This window comes from Phoxinus phoxinus (genome assembly GCF_949152265.1).
Source record: "Phoxinus phoxinus genome assembly, chromosome: 5".
Classification (NCBI taxonomy): Eukaryota; Metazoa; Chordata; class Actinopteri; order Cypriniformes; family Leuciscidae; genus Phoxinus; species Phoxinus phoxinus.
Genome location: NC_136880.1, coordinates 41,466,468 through 41,484,171, shown reverse-complemented (window position 1 = coordinate 41,484,171; position 17,704 = coordinate 41,466,468). Strand labels below are relative to the sequence as shown.

General features: G+C 38.4%; 2 protein-coding genes across 4 annotated transcripts in view; both read right to left on the bottom strand.

Moving 5' to 3' along the window:
• Positions 1-962: 962 nt before the first annotated feature.
• On the bottom strand, positions 963-7,859 carry admp (anti-dorsalizing morphogenic protein). The gene is made up of 5 exons (XM_079612872.1): positions 7,149-7,859; positions 6,045-6,181; positions 5,288-5,410; positions 3,446-3,638; positions 963-1,595 (listed from the first exon to the last, which is right to left on the bottom strand). Exons 1-5 carry the CDS (start codon positions 7,447-7,449, stop codon positions 1,168-1,170), a joined length of 1,182 nt encoding a protein of 393 aa, XP_079468998.1. The 5' UTR covers positions 7,450-7,859; the 3' UTR covers positions 963-1,167.
• Positions 7,860-9,401: 1,542 nt separating this feature from the next.
• pnhd (pinhead) overlaps positions 9,402-17,704 on the bottom strand; it is a 21,180-nt gene continuing 12,877 nt past the window's right edge. For all 3 annotated transcript variants that reach the window (XM_079612873.1, XM_079612875.1, XM_079612874.1), the window contains 6 exons: positions 17,024-17,119; positions 16,805-16,944; positions 14,982-15,255; positions 14,676-14,857; positions 12,642-12,700; positions 9,402-9,734 (listed from right to left, as the gene is read on the bottom strand). In XM_079612873.1, the coding sequence (XP_079468999.1) occupies positions 9,584-9,734; positions 12,642-12,700; positions 14,676-14,857; positions 14,982-15,255; positions 16,805-16,944; positions 17,024-17,119 (902 nt within the window). In that variant the 3' untranslated portion in view covers positions 9,402-9,583. The remainder of the gene's footprint in view (positions 9,735-12,641; positions 12,701-14,675; positions 14,858-14,981; positions 15,256-16,804; positions 16,945-17,023; positions 17,120-17,704) is intronic.

Sequence of the window (17,704 nt, the reverse complement as noted above, 5' to 3'; positions counted from 1 at the left end):
CATTGTCACTGTCGGCCTTGTTTTAGCCTAGACGTCTAAGCTGTGTTTGGACTAGGGTTGTAACGGTATGGCGGTTTATCACGATATTGACATGAATATTTGCTTATTACCGGTTTTGGAAAAAAAATTAAACCAGATCTCACATGCGCGCAACTTCTTTCCACTTGACTGCTCAGACTCCACATGTGCAGCGGAGACGATGTCTGAGACGGCGGCTGGATATTCTAATCTCTATCCCCGCTGACAAAAAAGTTCAAATCTGCAGTGTGGGAATACTTTGGGTATCCGAAAAACGAACGCGCAACGCGGGGTTTTCCTTGAAGATGGATATCCATTTGTGTCCAGAAATGTTGACGAAGAAAGGAGGGAATGCGTCGAACATGTTCTCCAATATTCGCGAACACCATCCCTCCCTGCAGATGAAGTTACATTTATAACTTAAGGCCGGATTATTTCCGTGTTGCTGAGGGAATTTACTAAATAACGCAGATGTCACGTAAAATGCGCGATTTGATAGATGGATGAAAACATCTAAAATATAGCTGTGCAATAAATCAAATCGCTATATGAGCGTGTCGATTAATATACAGCGCAAAAAATGTTATATACTATAAACCTGCTTGTTCTGTGTCATACAGTAGATATATACACTAGATGTCGCATTGGCTATATATCTGTATACATCTATGGTTCTGTTTAATAAACCATATGTTCAACCAAAAAACCCTATCTGGTTTCATTCATTTAAGAGTCATTGTAGCGTATGATGATTATAATAATAATGATTTAATACCGATGATGGTTTAATACCGTATACCGTGAAACCGTGATATTTTCTGAGACGATTATCATACCGTGAAAATCTCATACCGTTACAACCCTAGTTTGGACGGCTATAGACGTCTTTCGCAGCTTCCCGCTAGCATATCATCAAATAAAAACCAACTTCGTCCATCATTTTTGAGTAAGAATTTATTTAGACTTTATAATAGTTCACAACATGCAATATACAAATTTACATCTTTTACAAGTGACCGACTCAAGCTCCTCCATATATTAAAATTTCATGTCTATTTACATATTTTTACAACTTCATCCTGACACAAAAAGTCCAGTTTACACATTTCTGGCAATCCTCCAAAGCCTCAGTGATTGTTTCTCAGTTTCTCAGTGGCAGCCGCAGCTTCCCGCCACCATGTCGTCGTACTGCTTTAGCACCACGTTCTCGTCGTCGTCGAAGTACAGCAGGTTGATGCTGAAGAGTTTGTCCGGGACGCAGCAGGGCGTCTCGATGCCTCGGGTCAGTTTGAGGGCGTTGATGATGGACTGGACCGTGGCGTGGTTGGTCGGCCTCATGTTCTGACCCAGGGGAAACGGACAGGAGCCTTTGCAGTGGTACGCGTTGTATCCGCGCGGAGACACGATCCACCCCGACCAGCCGATCTCCTCGAAGTCCACGTAGAGAGGCAGGCGCTGACACGGCATCTTCTCTGCGCTGTCGTCAAAGTCAGCGGATCGAGCGCTACGACGGGCCGCCGCGGGGAGAGGCATGCTGGGAAACGGGAGACTTGCTCCAACGGGAGAATCATCTGAACCTGAAGAGAAAGAGGAGTGCGGGTTAGAGTTACCGTAGACTATAAAAAATATAGTCACCCGTAGTTTCATTTTTGAAGCCAAAAGTGGGCGGAGCTTGCCGTCGCCATCTTGGCAGCGCCGTCACTCCCGGATAAACGAAAATGGGCAAAAAGGCGATTAGCTGAGGTGACGTGACGCTAACAGACAGCAGACAAACGGCTAGTAGTGACATCAGCCGCAATCCACCTGTCACTCAAGTGGCCACGCCCTTAATTTTGCAGAGCTTTAAGGCTTAATATAATTTAAATGGGTGAGTTATAAAACAATTCATCCCTCTCACAGTTTTAATGAAGAGCAAAATTAGCTATATAGACCAAAACCACTTTTTGTAACAGGCTGTAAACATATTTTTCCTGCTGTAAAGTCTGGCATTTTAACATGGGTGTCTATGGGATTTGGAGACGGTCTCTAGTGGCCAGTTGATGAATTGCAGTTTAAGTCACTTCTGTGTTGGATTCAAGAGAGAGATACGAAGGTTGCGTTCAGGTACCGCCAACCACAAATATGATAATACTTGTGTGAGGAACCCCTAACTTAAAAATTTAAAAGTGTATTTTTTCATATATATTTTGTTGTTGTTGTTTTTTGTTAACTAGAAATAGATTTTATCATGCATTTATTTTTTATACTATATTTTCCATATTACTATATTAAAAGTATGTTCCCAATTCATCCTAAAAAAATTATATTATAAATGTGTAAAATCATTTCTATTCAGTGTTATTTTAGCATCATTGAGATACATTTTTTTTTTCCATTTTAGTAAGTTTCATCAATTTTGTTGGGTATTTTTATAATTTTTATTCGTTTTTTTTTATGTCTATAAAATATGTTTATATAGACATTTAAAAAAAGTTTAGATATGTTATATAGGTAAATATGTATGTATATATAAGTTTGTTTTATATTTTATTTCAGCTGATGTTTACTGTATTTCAAGTAATGGAAATGTTTTAGTTTAGTCTAATAACGCATTACTACGTATTTTTAAACTCTATAGTACTGTACTTTATTATTTTATTTAAGTATTGTTTATTTTTTTTATTATTTAAACCATTTTTATTTCAATAAATAAAGTTTGTTTTATTATTTAGTAAATATTTTATAATTGAATATATATACTATATTTTATTTAGTATATCACTATATATTTTTTATTTGCTTGTTTTTTAAATCAATATCATACATTTCCCCCATAAACTTTTCCACAGACCCCCAAACTCCCTGGTTTGAATAAGCGCTAGTTTAAAGCAAGTTGTCTTAAAGCAAGTATTTATTTGAATCTATACAGTGCTGTTTTGGGTAGAGATACTGTATATGTGACCCTGGATCATAAAACCAGTCACATGACGCACTGTGGCAATATCCAACAATACATTGTATGGGTCAAAATTATCGATTTTTCTTTTATGCCAAAAATCATTAGGATATTAAGTAAAGATCATGTTCCATGAAGATATTTAGTAAATTTCCTACCGTAAATATATAAAACATGTATTTTTGTGAGTGAATGCAGCACAATCGTGAACATAAATGCACAACTTTAAAGGAGATTTTCTCAATGTTTACATTTTTTTGTCCCCTCAGATTCCAGATTTTCAATAGTTGTATCTCGACCAAATATTGTCCTATCCTAACAATCCATACATCAATGGAAAGCTTATTTATACAGCTTTCAGATTATGTATACATCTCAATTTAAAAAAATGACCCATGTGACTGGTTTTGTGGTCCAGGGTCACATATGAGCAGCAGGAGACTGTACTCAGTCGAGGACAGTTGAGATAATAAAGAGATGCATATGTCCAACCTTTAGGAGTCTCGAGAGAAGCCGCCCGCCTGCCGTCGTCGGTGAACAGGACCAGCATGGGCTGTTTGCTGTGATGATGATGGCGGCCGGATGCGAAACGCACGCTTTTCAGGTCCATCTGAAGACCCGCCAGAGTCCTCACCGAGACCAGGACCCCCAGATTACTGCCCTCATCCGACGTCCAAGAGCGCACCTTCCAGATACAATTATTACATTGTTTAAATTAATACATTTTTAGCTAACTGTGATTTTGTATGTGTACATCTCTCAATTGCATAGCATATCACTTTAAATTGTAATGTGGACTCATGCATTTTCTGTAAAGCTGCTTTGAAATTATGTTTATTGTGAAAAGCGCGATACAAATAAATGTAAATTGAATTAAATAAATAGAAATATAGTAAGTCAATGCATTTGCACAAGCAACTCTTTGGGCCTGTTCTGAAACCTATTCAGCTACCGGTCTATAGGCGGGTACCTTTTAATTTAAACAAAACCTTCACGTAAACACCGTAATCGATCCGATTGAGCTCGATCCGAAAGAAATTTCGATCCGATTGGGCGTCATGTAAACACCATAGACCGTATATAAGAGGTAAACAACACTTGATCGGATTGAAAACCGAAACTGAAAGGACTGCGCATGTGCAAAGACGTAGAAATAGCGTTAATGACGTATGACGCGCGGAACGAGCTGTTATTCCTGTTGAATAAAGTGTTGTATAAATGAGTGTCCCGTTATTCTTAAATTCTCCTTTCACTGCGTCTGTGAAGTGGAGCAGGACAGCGTCACCAGTCCTCGTTTCAGACTCTCATCCACAGACGACTGGATTTGAGCAGTTTTACTGCGTGATAAAAATAAACACAACAGTTCATATGTCTAGTCTCCAAATTCCGAAAACAGAAATAGATCAATATTAAGCGGTTTAAAACAAATAAAGAACAGTGTAGAATGGTTATTATGCGCAAACAGTGATAAACTGTAGGCTATAGCTATTCGTGCAGTGTGCGCATGTCATAAAATACATTAAGATTTGAAGCTGACATATAAACGTGCATCAACCCGATCACATGTTTGGCCGTTATGTAAACACTGCATTCAGATTCACCAATTGGAATGAATTCAGTCCGATTGAAGCAAAAGTTGTGCATGTAAATCGCTTATTTTCGTTCATATGAAAAATCTGGCTATCACCAGACCAAGCTCAATCTTTTCAGATCGAACATTAGTCTGGGGAGTCTGCTCTGTATTATAAAACGGTAGTTCCGGTCCTTGATTCTGATTGGTTGAGCCGCGTTCGAAGCCGTTGTAAATTACTCAACAAACACACACCTGTGACCGCATTACATTAGTGTTACTGCGCAACTGCCGTGTGTGATTCTTTGTTGCCGTGTGTTGCTTAGCAACCGCTTTGGAACTACATTGCTTGGCGGAGGAATAAATGTGTTATAACGTTATATTTTTGTTGCTGGTGTTTATTTTATGAATAAAATAAATATTAAAATTAATATTTTCATGGAGTAACCGTTTTATAAAAGCAGTAAGCCCGCATCGTACCTAAGCTGTTCTAAATCCACTGTAAAACACGGCTTCGCGGGACTTATTGCTTTATTTTCTACTGCACAAGAGACGAGATCAACGAGCATAGCTAAACTAAAGAAGCATCGTCGAGAGTTTAAAAAGAATTGGATTGACGCTTCTCTGTCGTCATCGTGTTAAACCCGCCAATAGCGCACCAGGTGGACAAGCCAGTTTGTGATTGGTCCCCGCAGATTTGTAACGGAAGCAGGATAGATAAATATACAGGTTTCCAGCCTGAGCGGCAGGGCGAAATCACTTACGGCTTGAGTGATGGTGAAAACCTCCCAGCCGGAGGAATGGATGGGAACCAGTCTGGACGAGAGAAGCTTCTTCCCATGTGAGACGTTCTTTTTACTGCTGTCGAGAACCTGATAGACACTGACCTGGAGAAAAACACCACTTCAATGATTAACCAGAAGAACGCACTTTGTTGTTGTCCTCCCTAGCAAGCAATATCCGTCATTTCACCGTCTATAGACCCGATATAGTCCGGCTACACACTTCTAGCCAAAAAAAATAACCTTGAATTTGGTAAGGCCTACATGTAGTTTTAGCCAAAATAACATGCGAGATGTATGATATTATTCCATCAGGTAAGCGAAGTAAAAGGTTTCATTTCTTCATTCATTTGATTTCTTTATCTAACTGATAGTCTATTATTGTGCTATGGTTTACACGTCTAGTACATTTTCACTGAAAGCCTTGTTTTAGCCTATCATTGTAAACAAATATTTTCATTTTTATCTTTTGTCAAATCAACTTCGATAACCAATGTGTGAAGATAACATACTATTTTGAGTTTCTGTTTATTAAACCATTCTTCTTCATTGTATTAACTCAAATTTTTTATTACAACGAACTCAAAATTTTAAGGGAACAAGGTAACTTGCTTTTTTAAGTTAAACCAACTTTTTTTTTTTTTTACAGTAGACGTCTAAGCTGTGTTTTGGACGGCTATTAGACGTCTTTTAAATGTGAAATTGCTTGCTGGGTCGAGTGTGTAAATCAGGAGCGTACCTGACAGAAGTGATGTCTGTTGAAGGCGAGAGACGCTTGAGGTCTGAGCTTGAACAGATGAAGCTCGGCCGTCAGGATCTTCTCACTCTTGGCCACCGTGGACATGTTGAAGAGAAACTCCACATGCTCACTGTGCACTAAAGAGAGACGGACAGAGAATTCAGGATGGGAAATGACACGTACTTTGTACATTTTTACACATTAACTGAGGGCTGTAACTATCATCACCTAAAACAACAACAACAACTCGATATTCAGGATAGTTGCTGATCAATATTGGTTCTAGGGTTGTACCAATATATCGTGTCACAAACATCGCAATACAAAAATGCATGAATATGTATCGTAGATAGTGACTATGTATTGTGTATAGGTCACCCAAAATTAAAATTTCTGTGTGAGAAAAAAAATAAAATTTACAGAGTTTTAAAATTAAAATAATGATAAAATAAAACACTTTATAAATATATATATTTGTTTACCTGCTTCTAGGAGGGAGAATAAGTGAATTATTAATAATTTAATGCCATTGTGAGAATAACATGTAACCATGTAATCAATCAAAAATAACTAGTCTGATTACAAGAATTTTAAAGGTATTTAACAATACAGTTTACAAGTATTTAACAAATCTAATTACAAGTGATTGATTTTTGGATTACATAATCCAGATTACATGTAGTAATCAATAACTACTATTGTTTGTACAATTGCACTTGTATTTGAAAACTCAGTTGTTTCAACCCATGTTTGGGTCACATATGGACAAATCCAACCGTTGATTAAAATTTTCTACATTTTTCAACCCAACGATTGGTTTAATTTTTATTATTATTATTATTATTTTTTTACATTTTTTAATACAAAGGTTGGTATTTTTTTAAATGTTTAAATCCAACGGTTGGCTTCGTTTCTAACATTTTACACCCAACGGTTGGGTAAGGGTTAGTCCATATGTGACCCAAACATGGGTTGAAACAAACAACCCACCATTTTTAGAGTGAGCGCATTGCGAGAAGACGACAACTGCTTTCCATCCCAAATGTTATTTTTATGTCCCATTTCAAATGAAAAAAGAAATCAGAAAGTAGTCTAGTATCTTACGTTTATCGAAGAAGCTTCGGACCGTGTTCCCCTCCAGCAGCGAGGGGTCTTTGGTGACCCCGTCCACATCTGCGATGGTGTTGTACAGGTCCAGCATGTACTGGGGAGGCTGTTTGTGTCCCCGAACCAGTGCAGCAGGAGGATCCTCCATCCCAAACACCTCCAAAAGCCTCTTAATCGCCTCGGAGCGCACTTCTTCAGACTCGTTCTGCACTGTAAAGTGGTTTTCCAGGTAATTGAGAGACGGTCTGCTGATGGCGAGGCCAGTCATCACGGAGATCCAGATCACTGCAGGCAACATGATGATGAAATCCTCAGAGACGGTGTGTGGTGGCTGGGACTGGACTAACTGAACCTACAGCGGAGTGGGACCGGTTTATATGATGTTGGCCCAAAGTCTTCGGTCAACAGCCATAAAGAGCTGCTATTTAGTCGCAAATGTAAATCAACAATCAGTGAATGTAAAGCAAATCTAATGGCGGTGTTAACGAGGTGCGAACAGGACTGGTGGTCCTCGAGAGATCCTGGGAGGAAATTAGTGTTTATCAAATGTGCATTGCTGTAAATAAGCCCTATATATTTAGATCAAAGAAAAATATGAAATCTATAGGTAAGATATTTGAATGCACTACATTGATTTTTCGCCCGTCTTGGAGAGTCTTTTGTGCGCGGTTTGCGCGCGCGCGGCGGGTGGTTAACTTCCTTCAGAATGGATCCGTTAACTGAGACAAAACGAGGATAATGGGATATAGGGAACAATTATTTCGAAAGCATGCGCCCTGTGTTTTCATGTTAATGCCACACACACCTGCTCAAACAGAGATTTGAGTCTGAGCAAATTAAAAATCGCCTCATTTTAACACGCAGGGCTGGATTTGCATAAATGAGCTCAGTCCTCGTCGAGTTTGAATCAATAGATAGTTAATGTAATTGTGAGCGACTTTTCTGGGTGGTTTAGACTAGTTTAATTTCTCATCTGGTGTGTTTGTTTTCATTAGGGCTCATTATAGTGTGTTTGAAACCCCTGCTCCGTCTGGCACTGTGTGGAGATTTATTAATACTCATGCAGGAGCTCTTCTTCTTATATTATGTCATAGGAGCTTGATGTTGCTTTAAGATTAATGAACTTTTGAAATCAGTTATTTTAGTTTTTGAGTTGTCTGTCTGTCTATTTGTATATGTCTATATGTGTGTGTGTCTGTCTGTCTATATATCTGTCTATATCTATTTGTATATATATATGTCTATATATATATATATATATGTGTGTGTGTGTGTCTGTCTGTCTGTCTATCTATCTGTGTATATATCTATTTGTGTGTGTGTGTGTGTGTGTCTGTCTGTCTGTCTATCTATCTGTGTATATATCTATTTGTGTGTGTGTGTGTGTGTGTGTGTGTCTGTCTGTCTATCTGTCTATCTATCTGTGTATATATCTATTTGTGTGTGTGTGTGTGTGTGTGTCTGTCTGTCTATCTGTGTATATATCTATTTGTGTGTGTGTGTGTGTGTCTGTCTATCTATCTATCTGTGTATATATCTATTTGTGTGTGTGTCTGTCTGTCTATCTATCTGTGTATATATCTATATATGTGTGTGTGTGTGTCTGTCTATCTATATGTCTGTCTATCTATATATCTATTTGTATATATGTCTATATATATGTCTGTGTGTGTGTGTGTCTATCTATCTCTGTCTATCTATATGTATATATATATATATATATATATATATGCATGTGTGTGTGCATGTCTATCTATCTGTATATCTATCCGTCTCTGTCTGTCTGTTTATCTATTTGTATCTATCTATCTATCTATCTATCTATCTATCTATCTATCTATCTATCTATCTATCTATCTAATCTATATTTCTATTTGTATATATATATGTCTATATTTATATATATATGTGTGTGTCTGTCTGTCTATATCTATCTATCTATCTATCTATCTATCTATCTATCTATCTATCTATCTATCTATCTATCTATCTATCTATCTATCTATCTATCTATCTATCTATCTGTATGTCTAACTTTGAATTCCCTCTCTATAAATATTTAGTTGGGATTACAGTATTTTGTCGGCTATTTTGCATATGCGACGCCTCTTTGTCATTTGCATGTCTTGCTAATGCCTTAATTATTGGTTGATTTGTAACGTGATTTAAAGCTGAGACATGATTTGCATGTGTAACACTCTTCAGGGCATCTCGTCATGTAGTCCAAAAGATGGTAGACTGAAAGATTTTCTAACATAGATTTTATTTACAGAATACTTTTTACATAATTTACATATATTACAGAAATATCTGAGCGGCGTAATGCTTTTAAATTGCCGTTCATTAATGCACAACCCCACACCTGAGGTTAGGGCCGTGCAAATGATCAAATCCATGTAGTCGCTGAAGTCTTCCAGTGGGTGGCGATGTGTTTAAGACTGGCACAGACAAGAAGTGATGGCCAGAACGGTGCGGATCTGACCGTGTTGACTGAGGAAAGTGTGGCTCTCGTAGTCTTGAGGAACACAAGCGTTGCCCTGTCCTTCAGCCCACAGCAGACATTCCCCGAGATCCGACGCACTCCTGCAGAAACACACACTTCAGTCCAACTCACGTGTACAGGTGACACTCGAAAAATGAGAATATGGTGCAAAAGTTCATTTATTTCAGTAATTCAACTTAAAAGGTGAAACTAATATATTATATAGACTCATTACATGCAAAGTGAGATATTTCAAGCCTTTATTTGTTATAATTTTGATGATTATGAAAACCCCAAATTCAAAATTAGAATATTGTGAAAAGGTTTTCATAAGCTGTAAGCCATAATCATCAACATCATACCAACAAATAAAGGCTTGAAATATCTCACTTTGCATGTAATGAGTCTATATAATATATTAGTTTCACCTTTTAAGTTGAATTACTGAAATAAATGAACTTTTGCACCATATTAGAATTGTTCCAGGTTTATGATTATGTATTTGAGATACAGTAACAATGTTAAAACAAGGCAGTTGAGGAGTTGCATGAGTGTGTTTTGTTTTTGGGGCTTTTTCCCATTAAAATGAAGCATGAAAAAGACCTTAATATCTCAAATGTTTCTACTAGTTAGAGTAAATCCTTCTGCGTTATCCTGAAAATCTCTCATTTCTCCTCTGGCATGTCAGAAGAAAATATCTCAATGTAAAAATTTATATATATATATATATCAATTTAGAGTGATCTGTTATCGGAGGTAATTGTCTAAGTTATTCACAAATGTAGATATACAAAAATTATTTAACATTTTTAAAAATTAATTAATTTAAACAATCCACATCTACAAAACCCTCAATGCACACAAATCATCCGTGCCGAAGCTTTAAAGGCTAAATAACCTTTCCATTGTGTTTCACCCCTAAAATAATGAGTAATACTTTTAGCAGATCTGTTTAAAATGCTGTTCAGTTCTGATCAGATATATTAAATTATTCACACAGGACAGATGTGTCTGTGAATAGAGTATTTGTAACTATTACTTCTGCATCCACACTGATATAGTCAGTATGAAATCCAAACCAACCAATAAAAAAAAGCCAACGTGATTGAGATGTAATATAGCTACACATCAAACACAATTTCCCAAATGTAAATCATATTTTTGGAGAGTTTCTCAAATCTCAGTTCACTTTTAATGAAACTTTCACTTTTGAACTAGATCTGTTGTAAAAGTTTCTCTTGTATTGTCGAAATGTTCCACTAGTGTGTTTTCTCATCCAAGTTTTGAACAGAAGCACACATTATGATGACAAAAATAATAATTTCTCACTAAAAACCTTTTGTCAGTCAACCAATTTTTTACATTAGTTCATTAATGTTTTTACAAAAACTGTTTGAAATTGTTAATGTTAATATAAACCTCACACTAAATTTGAACTTATCTTTCATTTAGGACAGAAGCAATTACAACGGAAATATATATTCTATTAATCCTATTTACATTTATATTTTACATTACCGGTCAAAAGTTTGGAATTTTTTTTTTGTTTTACGTTTTTTTAAGTCTTTGATGCTCATTCAGGTTGCATTTATTTAATGAGTATAACAAACGAATTAAAAAAAAAATGTGTGTGAGTGCTTGTGTGTGTGTGTGTGTGTGTGTGTGTTGTCATCATGTCACCAAAACTACCCTGAAAAATGTAATTACCATGGTACTTTTGATAATACATTAGAAAACAAAGGCAATTTCACTTATTCAACTTGTGTTTCTGCTTTGGCTTAAAGACTAACAGAAGTGTCAAAGTAAACTGTTGTGTGCACTGTAAAGGGTGTGTGTGTGTACTTGTACATCTATCTTTGTGAGGACTGGTTTGAGTTTTAGACCATCAGAGCGAGGACAAAGAGAGTAAAGTGAGGACATTTTGGCCGGTCACTGAGACGTCTTTAAAGGCCTGTTTGAGGGGCAAGACTTGGTTTCAGGGATCAGGTTATAAGGAGGTTAAGCGTAAGGGTTCGGGTTAGGCTCATAGTTTTAAATGGTTAGGGTATGGAGCTTGAGATTGCATTGTGTCAATGAATGTCCTCACAAAGATAGATGTACAAGAGTGTGTGTGTGTGTGTGTGTGTGATGGGTCGGGTTAGTGCAAGGGGAGAGAATATACAGTTTGTACAGTATAAAAACCATTATGTCTATAAAGAGTCCCCATTAAACGTGTCTGTGTGTGTGTGTGTGTGTGTGTGTGTGTGATGGGTAGGTTTAGGGGTCGGGTTAGTGCAAGGGGAGAGAATATACAGTTTGTACAGTATAAAAACCATTATGTCTATGAAGAGTCTCCATTAAGTGTGTGTGTGTGTGTGTGTGTGTGATGGGTAGGTTTAGGGGTTGGGTTAGTGTGTGTGTGTGTGTGTGTGTGTGTGTGTGTGATGGGTAGTTTTAGGGGTCGGGTTAGTGCAAGGGGAGAGAATATACAGTTTGTACAGTATAAAAACCATTATGTCTATGAAGAGTCCCCATTAAGTGTGTGTGTGTGTGTGTGTGATGGGTAGGTTTAGGGGTCGGGTTAGTGTGTGTGTGTGTGTGTGTGTGTGTGTGTGTGTGTGATGGGTAGTTTTAGGGGTCGGGTTAGTGCAAGGGGAGAGAATATACAGTTTGTACAGTATAAAAACCATTATGTCTATGAAGAGTCCCCATTAAGTGTGTGTGTGTGTGTGTGTGATGGGTAGTTTTAGGGGTCGGGTTAGTGTAAGGGGAGAGAATTTACAGTTTGTACAGTATAAAAACCATTATGTCTATGAAGAGTCCCCATTAAGTGTGTGTGTGTGTGTGTGTGTGTGTGTGTGTGTGTGTGTGTGAGATGGGCAGGTTTAGGGGTCGGGTTAGTGTAAGGGGAGAGTATATACAGTTTGTACAGTATAAAAATCATTATGTCTATGAAGAGTCCCCATTAAGTGTGTGTGTGTGTGTGTGTTTGCTCAGCTGTGTGTAAGGTGGGATATCCCGGCGTGTACCTGAGAAGACAGCGGCTCCCTGAGGTGCAGCTTCCCAAACATCTGCCAACATCTATTTCCTGTAGGAACATTAGCAACACAAGAGAGAGAAGCCGTCAGTCCCCCCGCGGTTAATGCGGGACGGCCCGTTCACAAGCCGAGTGCTTTGATTCGGCACCTGCAGGGGCCATTTGTGTCCTCCTCACACCTTTTACGAGCGCGGCGACAGACAGAGCATCTGACACAGATGTGTTCAATAAGCACACGCTGCACTTCAATGCAGATCGCACTCAACCTCACAACTACAACATTTAACGTCCGCTTTAGAAATTCACTTTAATATGATAGTGGGAACTGATTTGATCTGGGCATTTATAGACATTTCAAAGTCACACTAAACTTCATAGCTCTACAAAATATAATGAAAAACGTAAAATTAAGGAGCCTTTTTTTGTGCATGTTAAATATTTGGGACATTTTGTCGCTTTTTCATGGCACTTAGCCTCACAGAATTAAGTATTCATGTTAAATTCATGAATTTTTTGCATTAAATCAAAGCATCTAGGGTCGGTTTCCTGGGCAAGATTTACATTAAGCCCGGACTAGACCTTAGTTATATTAGGAGTTTTTTTACAAACATTCCTTACAAAAAAACATTACTGGTGTGGATCTTGAGACAAAACAATGGAAATTATGTATTTTAAGATATATCAGTGCAAGCTGTTTTAAGTTAAGACAGCTCAAACATGCACTTTAGTCTGGGACTGGACTTAAACCCTGTCCAGGAAAGTGTTACTGAGCATTTCTTTCATTTGAGCATAGCCTATCTGGAAGGTGTGCTATGGGACTTTATAGCGCTAAGTGGTTATTTAGTGTGTAACATCTTCTTCATGCATATCGACACTTGAGTTCATTGTTGTCCAATCGGGGGGGGGATGGATCAGGATCCTGATCTTTTTGTCTAACAAATGGGAAAACAAGCATGGATCACTTGGAAATGACTAATTTCCTCTTTGACTGGAAGCTTTTACTGGTGTGAGATCCTGGATTTCAGTTCAGTAAAGACTGTAAAAAATGATATGATCAATACGTTAAGACAACATATGTCTTACTTCATCAAAATAAAGTAAATTCAACCTTTTTTAAAGTCAGTTTCATATATTTTAAGTTGAAATGACTTGTCCAAGTTGATTGTACTTAACTTTATGCCAGTTATTCAACTACATTTTTGCCATGTCTTGAATTCAAACACAACCAGACAGATTTACATTTGATGGTTGAACCCAGCTAACACATATACATATGTTTTAAAAACATTTTAACGTTCCAGTTAAGTTGTGAAAATGTTTGTTTTTCTGAAAGTTCTCTAGATGTTCAAAACGTCAAAAGTCTTGTTTTGGAACATTCTATTTTAGAATTTTGCAAACATTACGGGAATGTTACTTTTAGAGTGTTCTCTGAACATTCCGAAACTTTTTTATTTATTTATTTAAACCATCAGACCACCATCCAACTAAAACGTTTCAGGGAAAAAAATGACTTTTTTATGAACAATGTCAAAATAAAACACTTATAGGACATTATTAAAGGGATAGTTCACTTTGAAATGAAAATTCTGTCATCATATACTCACCCTCAAGTTGTTTGAAACCTGTATGTATTTCTTTCTTCTTCTGCTGCTTTCTTCTTTGACTTCCATAGTAGGGAAAAAAAATACTATGGAAGTCAATGGGACCAGTTAACTGTTTGGTTACCGACATTCTTCAAAATATCTTCCTTTGTGTTCAGCAGAAGAAAGAAATACATACAGGTTTCAAATAACTTGAGGGTGAGTATATGATGACAGAATTTTCATTTTAAAGTGAACTATCCCTTTAAAGACCACATAAATGTTCAATTAACGTTACTGGAAGAACCTTAGTTCATAACTTTAAAAGAACCTTTTCCAAAAGAGATGAAATTACAATTAGAAACGACTCCCTGTTTGAAAACTCTTTATGTTCACACAAGTGGAAACTCAATGTATGCAACTCATGCACTTGTTGCTTTACTCACCCTCAGACTTTCCACTTGGACTCCGTCGTCGTCGTACGTGATCTCGTAATGATACTCTACATACGGGATGCGGTAACATCCCTCCATTAGTTTGCATTGAGTCACGGTTTGGATCAGCTCCACTTTGTTAGGAGTTTCAATGAGGCTGGAATCAAACTTAGTGGGAACGCATGAGAATCCCTCTGTAGGAATAACAGGACTGTGCATTTAGATTCAAGGGTTTAGCAATTATCATTTACTATTTCAATTTCAAATCACTCCTTTCATTCCTCGAGCCTGTAGTATTAATCATGTATTGTGATTTACCTGGAGCCCCTTTGGACCCCACACATTTGCCGGCGTCGATAACGGTCTCGTACGGGGTCTGAGAGTAATACGTCCTCAGCGCCGGCGCGCGCACACACTGGCTCATCTTGGCTTCGCAGTGACAGTCCTCGATGATCTCCACCTCCCGCAGACCTTCATACAGCACGACCCGGTCCACGCGCACCCCAGCCGGCTCGCAGCCGGAGCTCAGCCCGCAGGACGGGGGCCCGCTGACGGGGCCGGGGGACGAGGACGAGGAGTCCAGACGCCTCATCTGGAGCGGGACAGATATTGAGTTGCAGGGATTCTCAGATATTAAGCAAGTAATTGTTTGAGATGCTCTAAAATCAAAAGACTGATTTTCAGAAATTAAATTTGCCTTAGTTGGCTGTCGGGTCAGTGTGTGTGTTTGAGTGTGTGTGTGTGTGTGTGTGATTTATTAGGACACAAATTTGAATAATGACATGCATTACACTGGTATTACAACTTAAACGTGGTTTATGAGGACATTTGTCTGTGTGTGTGTTGGGTAGGTTTAGTAGTCGTGTGAGTGTGTTTGTGTGTGATGGGTAGGGTTAGTGTGTGTGTGTGTGTGTGAGATGACTAGGTTTAGGGGTCAGGTTTGTGTGTGTGTGTGTGATGAGTAGGTTTAGGGGTCGGGTTAGTGTGTGTGTGTGTGTGTGTGTGATGAGTAGGTTTAGGGGTCGGGTTAGTGTGTGTGTGTGTGTGTGTGTGTGAGATGGGTAGGTTTAGGGGTCGGGTTAGTGTGTGTGTGTGTGTGTGTGTGTGATGAGTAGGTTTGGGGGTCGGGTCGGGTTAGTGTGTGTGTGTGTGTGTGTGTGTGTGTGTGTGTGTGTGTGTGAGACGAGTAGCTTTAGGGGTCGTGTGAGTGTGTGTGTGTGTGTGATGGGTAGGTTTAGGGGTCGGGTCGGGTTAGTGTGTGTGTGTGTGTGAGACGAGTAGCTTTAGGGGTCGGGTTAGTGTGTGTGTGTGTGTGTGTGTGTGTGATGGGTAGGTTTAGGGGTCGGGTTAGTGTGTGTGTGTGTGTGAGATGAGTAGCTTTAGGGGTCGGGTTAGTGTGTGTGTGTGTGTGTGTGTGATGGGTAGGTTTAGGGGTCGGGTCGGGTTAGTGTGTGTGTGTGTGTGTGTGAGACGAGTAGCTTTAGGGGTCGGGTTAGTGTGTGTGTGTGTGATGGGTAGGTTTAGGGGTCGGGTTAGTGTGTGTGTGTGTGAGATGAGTAGCTTTAGGGGTCGGGTTAGTGTGTGTGTGTGTGTGTGTGTGTGTGTGATGGGTAGGTTTAGGGGTCGGGTCGGGTTAGTGTGTGTGTGTGTGTGTGTGTGTGTGTGTGTGTGAGACGAGTAGCTTTAGGGGTCGGGTTAGTGTGTGTGTGTGTGATGGGTAGGTTTAGGGGTCGGGTTAGTGTAAGGGGACAGAATATGCAGTTTGTACAGTATAAAAACCATTATGTCAATGGAGAGTCCCCACAAAGATAGTGAAACCGAGTGTGTGTGTGTTTGTGCGTGTGTGTGTGTGTGTGAGTGAGTGAGTGTGAGAGAGAGAGAGAGAGAGAGAGAGAGAGGGTGTGTGTGTGTGTGTGTGTGTGTGTGTGTGTGTGTGTGTGTGTGTGTGTGTGTGTGTGAAATAGAGAGGAAAAGTGAGTGTGTGTGTGTGTGTGTGTGTATGTGTACTGGGAAGGTCAATGTTATAAAAATATACCTTTTAGTTTGAATTATTTGAATCTAATGCACAATAAATATATCGCATGCTTGTTTTGATACCGACAAATGTCGCCCCCTCGTGGCCAGCTGGAGAACCGCTTTACCTTTTTGTGTCGCAGGAAATCCAGCATTGAGGAATATTTGGAAGCCCTCAGCCCCGCCTCCAATGACGTGGAACGCACTGATTGGCCACAATGTGTTCTGCACACGCCCACATCGACATTCACGGGACTGCCAGAAATATCTGTTATACATAACAATACAGGTAAGAAAGTGATGCAAACTGCTCAGAACAGCAAGATAATAATAATGATATGCCTCACCTTTGCCGATGTAGATGATGTGACTCTGGCGTCTGCAGCACGCTCTCTCTGTGAACAGGTTCCTGGACTCGGGGCCTTTACCCAAAACTGCTGAGACTAAATGACATAAGTTATATTAGTTCTCATTAATCCTTATGGCAAGTTTGTCTAGCTAATTACATCCTCAACAGTGTATTTACTCTCTATAAAAAGTATTTCATTTCTAATTACTTTCTAAATTCCATATCAACCTCGTCCACTTGAACAATACACGGATAGACATGAAAATCCTCTTTAAATTCTTTCAAATAAATCATATAAAATTGCATAAATTATTCTTGAACTGACCAAAGTATTAAAGGGGAGAAGGTTACATTAAAAACAAACATTTTAACAGTAAACTTTACATTTTTAGGTTAAATCCACTATTGTTTTATATAGAATTGTTATATTGTCTATACTGTATTTAATGCAATTACATCAGAAGTTACTGTAATTAAATTACTGAAAACAATTAAAGCAATCCCTTACTTTTTCAGGAGAAAAGTAATTAAATTACAGTAATTAATTACTTAAAACTGATAGATACTGAGAAAATGCAATCATTTACATAGAATTAAATAAAGTTGATATCAAGACTGCGTAAACATATAAAAAATGTGTTACTTTAAATAAAATAAACATTACCTGAAAAAAATGTAA